This window comes from Coffea arabica, chromosome 10c (genome assembly GCF_036785885.1).
Source record: "Coffea arabica cultivar ET-39 chromosome 10c, Coffea Arabica ET-39 HiFi, whole genome shotgun sequence".
In the NCBI taxonomy this organism is placed as follows: Eukaryota; Viridiplantae; Streptophyta; class Magnoliopsida; order Gentianales; family Rubiaceae; genus Coffea; species Coffea arabica.
Window position 1 is genome coordinate 15,445,106 of NC_092329.1, and position 10,859 is coordinate 15,455,964.

Below are 10,859 nucleotides of genomic sequence, written 5' to 3' on the forward strand. Positions count from 1 at the left end.
GTTTTATAAGTTGGATTAGGAAAATTTTTGACTAAATCTTGCAACTAGCATTGGCTAGGTTGAAATAGTGCCTTAGATCAAATCTTTTTCTTCCCTTTCTTCAACCGTAACTTCCGAACTCATTTTCTCTCGTTTTTAAAAACCTGGAGTCGTTTAAAAGGATTTTATTTATTCTTTTCATTTAAAATATATTTTGGGTGATTTGGTATACTTAAATTCAATACCAAGTGGCGACTCTATTTTTTTCTAAAAATCCTTTTTAGACTATTGGGTCCAAACCGTCGCATTTTCTATGTCCCATTTTAGATCCTTTTTTCTTTATTTTCTAAAATCAAAAACTCATTTTTCTAACACCCTTTTCTATTTTATTTTCAAAAATGAGATGCGACAAATAGGAGGTAAATAGGTTGCAAAATTGGATAAGCGATTGCGCAATTTGACAGAATCAAGGTAGGGTAAAGAGATAAAAAAAAAAGGTAGGGTAAAGAGAAGGTAAAGTTTGTGAGAGGGAGAAGAGTTGGACGGATGTGGGAAGTTGGGTTAGGAAGGTAAGGACGAGAATAACGAGGAATAGGGGAATATTGAGGGGGAGTAACGCAAAAAGAGAAAACATGGAAAGAAGGGTAACAAATTTGTATTTGGTATACTTTTAGTATTTCTTTAGGTATTTTTATGATCTTTGCTCATATTTTTTTAATATACTTTAAGGTTTTAAATAAGATACATAAATACAATATAAATTAGATACTAAAATAGTGCTCTTTTAATTTTTTAACCTTTTTTTCATGTAACAAATAAAAATAATTTGTTTATTATTATTATTATATTAAACGTAAATCCATGCATAGCACGTGTTACAATACTAGTTAAGTATTAACCCTTAGATTAAAAATGACTTTGATTTGAAGGTCGAAACTTTATTGCCTTTCATTCTTCACAAAATGAGAAACGGGTGGCTGTTGGCCTAATATGGGATCAAAAGGATTTTGAGAATTACTTTATATAAGTTCAATATACAGAGAACTTTTTTTTTTTTTTTAGACAGAAAGATCTTTAAATTTGGCTGACTATGTTCATTGGACGGAATGTGGTGGATTTGTTTGGGAAAAATAATACTAAATTTCACTATTCGGCCTTGTCCCCAATTTTGATTAATTTCCACTCCCCTAGTTCTTGGGCACCATGTTCATTTACTTGTTGATTGAATGTTGATTCAAGAGTTTGTGTGGTTAATTTCTTGAAACCAAGAGAATGGTGCATAATAAACCAAAAAGACAGAATAATTTATATCTATACCTCACTGATGATTACTGTTCAAATACCTCCTCCTCAATATGAGTAATAAATAGACCTACTTCCCCAAGCCTCTAAGCCATGACACCAAATCCCAATCCCAGGCCATAAGCATCCAAATCCCAGGCCATAACACCCTCTTCTAAGTGGCTACTAGAATGGAAAAAAAATCAGGCTGTAGGTTGGGGCTGGCTGGCTGCTCTTGTCAATGCTCCGCTGCCAGATAGTGGATGTATACTATCTCTACATTGACTGCGGTGTACTATATCCATTAATATGTGCCTTCTGCCATCTCCAGGCTACCCGCAAACTCTCCTGAAGATCGGTATATTTTGTAGTCAGAAATAGCCAAAAACAATGTTAACGAAACTAATAAAATGTAGCTTGAGTCGTGCTTAATAACACTGTTCTAAAAAATTATTTCGTGAGGTTGAAATGTTTCTCCAGAATTAAACAAGCCTTTTTCTTGTTTATAACAAGAAGGATCAAAACTTCAGCAACCATCGATTAAATCCAGCAGAAAGGGAAAAAAGGAGAGAAATAGAGCAAGCAAGCTGGCAGGAAGGTCTCTACTATCACTGTCAGCTGTTGGTATATCTCTAAAGTGGAAGCACAGCTGCTATTTATAGGCAGCAGCTAGTGTACGTTGGTGAGAAATAATATCTGATAACATAAAAAAGACATGGCTAATTTTCTATGAAACTGAAAGTAATGTTTAATTTATTCTATGTAACCGAAAGTAACGTTAAAAGGGAACGTTATGAAACATACTAAACCTTCGTAACCGATGAAATAAAAGTTTATCTTCTCAGGAAAGAGTCAACTTTTGATTTGTAAAATATGAAGTAAAATTTATTCTTGGTCACAGGATAACTCACTTTGGCCGCGCTTAACCCACGCGCGAGAGGGGAAATCCATCAGTTTGTACTAAAACGGCCCAACTCAACTTTCCTCTCATGCGCGCGACCCCACACTAGTTACTAACTTAACACAAGCCAATAAGAGACTACGCAATATAAATGATGAGAAGTCCTTTTAGTTTTTTGATGTGGGACAAGATCTTTTGAAATTTCTCTTTTATTTACAACATATTTTGCTGTCCAGTTTAGTTCTTTCCTAAGTTTAGTTGGATCACTGTAAACTTCAGCATAATCACCAGGCCGACGGGGAAGGTTGTCGACCTTGACAGGTACTCCTGTGGCCTTCTTGCAGGCCTCCACAAACTCCTTTACAGATCAACCTGAAATAGAAAAATATGATTCGCATAAGAAACGGCTAATATGCCCAACTAAGTTACAGGTTATAACAAGAAATGTCTTACCTCTCCCCATTCCAACTTTCCCAGGCTCTGCCTTCTCAAGGGCTTGGACATGAGCATCAACAAGATCAGTGACATCAATATAATCCCGGATATACAAGTTCCATCTTCAGTCTTGTTGTCTGTTCCTCTCACATATAGCACGTAGTAATTTAACCAAAATGAACCCACAAAAAGACACAAAAAAGGTACCAACGAGTCAAGTCAAGTTCAAATACTAATATATTTGAGCTTCAGCTTGAAGATATTTACCCTAACTCAAACTTGAAGTTGACAAATGTTTATTTGGGAAAGGGTGCCAACATTGATGCTCTTATATAAGGGCCGTCTAGACTTTATATTAAAATATAAATATTACACTATCCCCACATTTGGTACATAGTAATGGCCTAAAAAGGAAAGGGGTTTCTAATTTGTCCATTCTATTTCAAGTTTGATATAGATTATTTAAGTGAAAAAGTTCTTTTCCTCTAAACTACTGTTTTTTTTAGTAGAATCCCCAAAATTCAAAAAATATCTTGGAAAAACTCTTTCCAAATTTATTACAAAATATCCAAAATAATAGGATGTCAAATTTATTCTTATAAATCTTTTTTTCTACCTCATCATATCGTAGGATATTTGTGAGCTCAATTAGTAATTGAATGTATTTTTTATAATAAATTATTTTTCTTGTGTTAAAATAAAATTTTCTTTCTTACTAGCAAACATATGTTTTAAATACTTTATTCTTTGACTTTGAATAATTGTGTGAAAATTTTTTTGAATTTCATATAAAAAATAAGAGCATTATAAAAAATTAAAATTTTATCGTATTTGTTTTGATTCATGTAATTTACATTGCTAATTATATATCTTGCGGATGCAAAACTATAACATAAAAATCTATAGGCCACAATGAATCAAATATTACAATTGAAAAATTTGAGTGCCAATCCCCAATTATTCTAAAAGCAAAAAATGACTAAATTTCACTTAAATAAACCAGTAACATAGTAGAACAAATAAAGCAAAAGTAATAAAAATGGTATGTTCTATAAATAAATCCAGAATAATTAACTCAAGTTTGTATTAATTGTATTTTATTCTGGCATCTAAATCTTGATTATATCAAACACGGAAAAATGAAAGAACAATCTACTCTATTAGTATACTAGACATTGAAATAAATAAAAACAATAATCTTCCTACCATTTTTAGATATCGTAACCAAAACCTATTCATTATATCAAACACCGGAATCAGAAGGTTCACAAGTTCAATGGACAATCTAGGAATATTATTTTAAGACTTGACAGTTCCTCTGGTAAATAGGATTGACTTTTCCTTAACCTCAAGTGCAGCAACCCGTTTTCGAAACTTTCCTAATATCTTTCCTAACAGTTTCTTTTGTGGATTCTCTCTTAGGAAAATCTGTCCCTGTATATTACCTCTTTCTCGATTCAAGAATTTAACTTACCTAGCCCATTCGCCTCTTATAACAGAAGACAAGAAAATATACAGAGTGATAAATAAATGGCTGACAACATTCCTATAGGGTTTCGTTTTAGACCCAGTGAGGAAGAACTGATCTCCTTACTTTGGCTGAAGGTTACAAACCAGCTTGATGAAACGGACCATGTGAAGGAGAAGATACTTTACGGCGAAGGTGCAGAACCGTGGGATGTTTTGGGGGATGACGATGTTCGTTGGCAATTCTGTGATGATAGCGGAAAAGGGGCTAGTACGAAAAGAATGGTCTATGTCTTTACCAAGTTGAGGAAATTGAGCGCCAAGAAAGCTGCGAGAGCGGCTGGTTTGGGGACGTGGGACGGAGAAACGAAGTCGTACCCAGTTGAGGGTATGATTACTGGTGAGAAAATTGGGTCAAGGAAGATGCTAAGTTATGTTCTGAATTTTGGTTCAATAGGGGTGAAAGGTGGCTGGATAATGCACGAGTATTCGCTGGATGGTGCATCATTGAATGAGTTAAACAGCAGTCATAATATTGATTATGTTCTTTGTAGGATAATAAAGGATGATTCAAAGTATACCAAAGTCAAAGAATCTGCAACGAAAGGAAAGGTTGCCAAAGAAAAGGAGGTTGGAAATCGTGGATGCCAGAGAAAATTCTAAAACTATTATGGAAAAAAAAAAGTTTTCCATTTGAGGGGTTGTTTGTGTTGGGTTTTCTAAGAATAGGTACTTCGCATTTGCAAAATGCGAGCTCACTGAGCTCGCATTCAACGAATGCGATTTATTATTGAATTTTTGATTTTACAAAAAATCTGAAAAAAAAAATTTTTTGCTTCAAACCTCGCATTTCACAAATGCGAGGTCAGCACCTCGCATTTAACATATGCGAGATTTGAAACCTTTTAATTTTTTAATATTAATAAATTCTAGCAAACCGTGTAGCACTTAGCATTGTCTCCTAATTCTCCTTCCTCTGTCGATTCCACTGCTCAATCCTAGCTCTTCGCTCCTCGCTACCTTCTCTCACAGGACTTTTACTCCGCCTGGGACTCGCTGCATGTCTTCTCCTCCCTCCGCTGCTGTCGCTCTCATGCCTGGCGTGCCGGTCTCCTCCGCTCCTCCTACCACTTGCACGATAATCCCTTTCACTGTCACGGCTCCTATCGTAGTCCCTTTCCCTTTCTCTTTCCCTCCGGTGATGGTGGTGTGGATGGGGATTGGCACTTCTACTGCGACTCCTGCTCCTTCGGTACTTAAGAATATGACTCCCAAAGAGCTTCCTCCTGAGGTCCCTCCCAATCATCTTGATGTGCATAAAATTGCAATATCCACCACGACTGCTCCTTCGGTAGGTGGCCTCGCGGAAGTCGGTGACAGGGGAGAAGTCGGCAATGATGGTGCAGCCAGAGTAGAAGTGGCCCTGCAAAGCCTGGAGGGCGGCGGCAGCCTGGTCCTCCTCCTTGAACTGTGGTCGGCAAGGTTGTCGCAGATGTTGAGGCTCTCGATCTCGTCGAACTTGCCGAGTTCCTCGAAAATGTCCTCGTAGAAGTCCTTGAAATGCTCCTGAATCTTGCGGGGTTCGATGGGTTGGCCCTGGGGGTCGACTCCAGGGGTGATCATGTCAGGGCGCTGGTACATGTTGGACAGCAAAAGGGTGGGGGAGATGGTAGGACGGTTATGGAGGCGGGAGCAACGGTCGCCGTAGCGCCAAGCGCCAATCTTGAAGTAGAAAGGGCAGTTGTGTCGGTCCTTCTCGGTGCCGAAGATGGAAGCTAATTGCTTGACCTCGCATATGACTAAAAACTAAAAGGTTTCAAATCTCGCATATGTTAAATGCGAGGTGCTGACCTCGCATTTGATAAATGCGAGGTATGAAGCAAAATTTTTTTTTTTTAGATTTTTTGCAAAATCAAAAATTCAATAATAAATCGCATTTGCTGAATGCGAGCTCAGTGAGTTCGCATTCAGCAAATGCGAACATCACTTAGACGGAATACTACACTCAAAAAGCCTTATTTGTAGAAAAATTTTAAATTTCATCATAAGTTTAGAAATTTCTCTGGATGCCGTGAAGTTGTCCTGGGCAAGAGAAAGATGAATCTTGAACAAGAAAGTTCACAAGCGAGTAAGCAGTCATGTAACAATCCAATGGATGAGTTGCCTAATTTGGTTAATTGTGAGTATGATGGATACACAAGAAGCCTACAAACATATACAGGTTTGTTGGATGATGTTGTGCAGCCAATCATCTGTTGGAATGGCGACCCTTACTTGGGATCAGTTCCTGATATGGTGCACTGTTCCCTTAGAAATTAATTTTGTAGTGGCTTACATTCAAAAAGAAAAAAACTGTAGTTAAATATTTGATTTTGTAGTTTTGGATACTAAATTTATTAGTAGTGGGCTGCGTGTGTGTGATGATCACATAAAACAAGATGGGTGGATTTTCAAGAATAAAGCAACATGATCTTGTAGAATTTGATTTTATCGTTTTAGCAACTTACTATACCAGCATTTACGAATTTTATCATGCTTACACTTGGCATATTTGTTATTTTCGATAAATCTATTTTCTAGTCCCAAAGGCAACACTATTAAATCAGCTCATTGACGCCAAATGAATAAATTGGGAAAATCCATCATACAATAAGAAAAAGTTTGTAAAACAAAAATTTAGACTAAAATATCCCCAAAAAACAGTATAGGCATAAATATTGAAGTAAAATAGAATGTTAAAACTGCAATGCATTGTAGCAGAAACATGATTTGCCTTGAATCGAATCCAGTAATAAGCCATAAGCCCCTTGACATTAACAGCCAGTCTTCAAGACTTCAAAGTATCTGGATTCCATAAAAGGGTGAACAGTTGTATCGAAAAAGCTGAAGTGGAGTTTATGTGATTGTGATGCTTAGAAAATGCAAAAAGTAATGATTTTCAACTGTAGAAAGTACATAATCTTTTCAGCTTGAAAGAAACTAGCAATCCATCATGCAGAGTAAATGTTGCAAGTTATCTGGTACTCACCTCTAACTCTAAAAGTCAATTGTCCAAAATAGTTGGTTTCACAGCAAAATCTGTCAAATCTGTAATGAAGCCAATGAAACAAGTGAATTTGATGCTATTTATTTCTGTCATTTTTCCTTTTTTTTTTAATTTCTTCCAAAGAATTACAATAATTAGAATGCAATTATAGAATATTACCCTTTCTGCTTCTTCAAGGTTTTGAACATCATCCTCAACACAGCTGCAACATCTTTGAACCCTTTCCACTAAATGAATCACGACTGTAACCTGCTCTGCTAAATTTAGATTCCAGAGCAGCTCTGGAGACGGGAACAACTAACAGATCATGAGCCATATTTGAGAGAATGGGGAACCTATGATTATTGCCCTTCCACCAACCCAAAACATCAAAATAATCCCAATCTTGTTCAGTAGGTTCATCCAGATACCTCTCCAAATCTGATTTTCCATCAGCAAAAGCAGCAAGAGCTTCCTCCCTTTTCTTTTGAATCAGATACTTCTTCAAGTCACTGGGAAAAGATCTTCCACCTGATTCAGGTTCTTTCTCGCTAGAAGATGACTTTTCAGGTACATATAATCTTTTATATTCATCAAACAAGGTAAAAGCAGCCTCTCTCGCAATTTCTCCCATTTCTGGAGTCAAATGTAATTCTGAAGGTAAAGATTCAAGAATTTCCAGCTTGTATCGAGGATCAAGGATAAGGGCAAGGTAGATTACCAAATTCATCTCTTTATATTTTCCCCAATAGTCTGTATATTTTTCCCTCAATCTCCTAGCCATCGAACTGATGCCCATTTCAGTACTGTCTTGCCATTCACTCAAGAGATGATGAACCTCAAACAACCGAGCAAAGATTGTGTTTGTTGTGACATGTCTAGAGCATGAAAGATGCAATGTTAGCCCATACAAGTGCCTCAATATCTCGATAAACCACTTGACCTTTTGCCAATCATCTCTGTTAGGCATACCAGCACCCATAGTTTCACTTTTACAATAAGGATCTGATTCCTGAAACTTCTCAAAGGTTTTTTGGAGCTTTTGGGCTGTATCCAACATAAAAAAGGTGGAGATCCAGTTGGTGTGGACATCCATGCATAGCATTCTCTTGTTGTCTATTTTCTCTAATTCCACACATTCTTTAAACTTTATTAACCTAGCAGGAGAAAGCACAATAGAGTGGACCATTTCCCGAATGCGAGCAACTGATTCACCTATTTCTAGCAAGCTATCAGAAGCCATAAGTTTGATCACATTATCAATGTATCTTAGATGAAGATACTTGCCACCAAGCAAACTGTTCTCTGAATTAGAGAATCTTGTTTTCAAGTTATGAATGGCAACATCATTTGACTGCGAGTCCTCCACAGTTATAGCAAAAATCTTATCTATTCCCCAATCAAGTAAGCACTTCTCAACTGCCTTTCCTATGGCCCCTGCACTATGATCAGATATCGGACAAAACTCTTAACACATTTTTTTCAGTTTCCAGTTGGAATCTAGAAAATGGGCTTTGACACATAAATAAGTAGTTTCCTGCTCAGATGTCCATGCATCCACAGAAAGACTAACCCTTTTATCACACAAGATGTTCTTTAACTTTGTCTTCTCCTCCTCAAACAGTTCATAGCAGTCCCGATTAACCGTCGAACACGATGGTATCCGAAATGAAGGACATGCCAGAGACATAAAAATCCGAAACTTTTCCCTCTGAACATCGCTTGGAGTCTGTTCATCACAAATTACGAGCAAGAGCTTTCCTACAATCTTTCTGACTAAATACAAACTTATCAGGATCTTGATCACCCCGAGCAGTCCACACAAAAGTTCTTATCAAGTGGTCCTTCATGATGTTAGGAATGGAATAATTATAATCTTCAAAACTTGAATTAACAACTCCTCACTAAGAGCTCGCCCAATATGCTTTAAAGGTAAAAATGGGGACCAAAAACAGAACTTTTCTTAATGAACATTTTCCAGCAAATGCAAGGGAACTAAAGGGTATAGAGTAAAAGTGGCTAAGAAATGAAACACAAGAAAAGAAAACAAGAAGAATGATAATAATGGTAGTATATAAATGGGACAAAACGCAAACGGGGCAAAAAAAAAAAAAAAAAAAGGCAAGCTCAACCCACAATGCAGTTCAATTGAAAGAAGGGGAAAAAAAATCTTGAAGGGGATAAAAGGGCTTACAGTTGAGAGCAAGAGGCTGCATCATGATCATGGAACTTTGGCTTTTCCCCGAGATGAGGAGGAGATGGTTATTTGGTTGTGAGGTAAAATGTGATAGTCATTCTTGATTGAAGAACCTTAGTGGAACATAAAGATCTGAAGACCAAAGGATAGGTTCTACCTCTCGCTTTAGCACCGATTCTTTAGTCTGTGAAACAGAGAAGAGGAGAGGAGACTGGAGATTTGAGTATTTTTTTTTTTTTTTTAATTTCGTGCTTCCCGCTGTCACCATGAAATCTACACTACATATACGTATAAAGGGAGGGGGCTTTTGGTATACATAAAAATTTGTAATATTATATATTTTTAAATTATCTTGGATAACAATCTATTACAAATATAGCTTTCTATTAAGTAATATGTATTTTTTCTGATTTCATTTTTCAACTTATTAGGTAAATCTTAATGTTTATTAGCAACTACCAATTATGTTTACGAATTACGATTACTAGTATATAACTATTTTTTATACACTTGATAAATTCTCTACATATGTATCATCAAAATATAAAACTAATTTTTTAAGAAATAATTTCAATGAATATACCCAAAAAATTTTACAAATATTTTTCCTATTACTTGCACACACATCAATATGTGCCTTGAACACTAATATAGTTTATGTATTCACATTATATGAAATTTTATCTCCAAAGTATGATTATTATATGAATTTTTTATAGTTAAAAATTTTGTTAAACAAATACAAGTTTGACAAAAATAATTATGCGTGATTAATATGGATATGTTTAAAAATATTGGTTGATTTGGTATGCATTTTAGATGTTATGCTATATTAATATTAGTCTTTACTTATAATTTTTTGGGTGAAAATAAATCTAGTTATAATTTTATCAAATTATTGACATTATATACTCACAAAAGAGTACCACATAAGTTTTTTTTCTTTTAATTTTTTTCAACAAGATAAGGATAGGATTTAAGAATCACATGAGCGGAATGGAGATGCACTAATCTCGCATTCAATAATCCACTTGCAATTAATATATCTAGGTTACAGAGTGAACTAATAAACGAATGAATTTGTGTGAACTAAGATATAAAGAGATAAATTACAACATGCCATGTGTGAAGCCAAAATCCAACCACCTTTCAATTCTGCTTCTTAGATAATGTGCCGTATGCATACTGCTTCATTACATTAATTAATAATATCTTTGAACGGCATAATGTGGTAGATTATGAATTTTAATTTTCTTTTATATTAAAAATGTATAACTTAAATTTAAAACAAATAAGAACACAAAATAAATGATTATCCAAGAAATGAATGAATTTGTGTGAACAAATTACACCAAAAAAAAAAGGTATTTGTGTGATCTAAGATACAAATAGTTAATTTCCAACTATGCATATAGATTTTTAAGTAGTTATCAGCTCAATAGTTAAACAACTCAAGTATATTGATAAATTCCAGTTCTTAGTTTATGGCACACACAAACATTAATGCCAGATTGCCACACCACTTTTATTTATACACCAAGGCTTTCCTAATAAACTAAAGTTAAATTCGATTT

The 10,859-nt window shown here is 35.4% G+C and overlaps 2 protein-coding genes and 1 pseudogene across 2 annotated transcripts; 1 reads left to right on the top strand and 2 right to left on the bottom strand.

Moving 5' to 3' along the window:
• The first annotated feature begins 4,126 nt into the window (after window positions 1-4,126).
• On the top strand, window positions 4,127-4,726 carry LOC113713952 (NAC domain-containing protein 68-like). Its single transcript, XM_027237753.1, has one exon. The coding sequence runs from the start codon at window positions 4,127-4,129 to the stop codon at window positions 4,724-4,726; it is 600 nt and encodes a 199-aa protein (XP_027093554.1).
• Window positions 4,727-5,024: 298 nt separating this feature from the next.
• LOC113713953 (splicing factor U2af small subunit B-like) lies at window positions 5,025-5,772 on the bottom strand (annotated as a pseudogene).
• Window positions 5,773-7,302: 1,530 nt separating this feature from the next.
• Window positions 7,303-8,938, bottom strand: LOC113713954 (zinc finger BED domain-containing protein RICESLEEPER 2-like). The gene is made up of 2 exons (XM_027237755.1): window positions 8,836-8,938; window positions 7,303-8,525 (listed from the first exon to the last, which is right to left on the bottom strand). Exons 1-2 carry the CDS (start codon window positions 8,936-8,938, stop codon window positions 7,303-7,305), a joined length of 1,326 nt encoding a protein of 441 aa, XP_027093556.1.
• Between the last annotated feature and the right edge of the window lie 1,921 nt (window positions 8,939-10,859).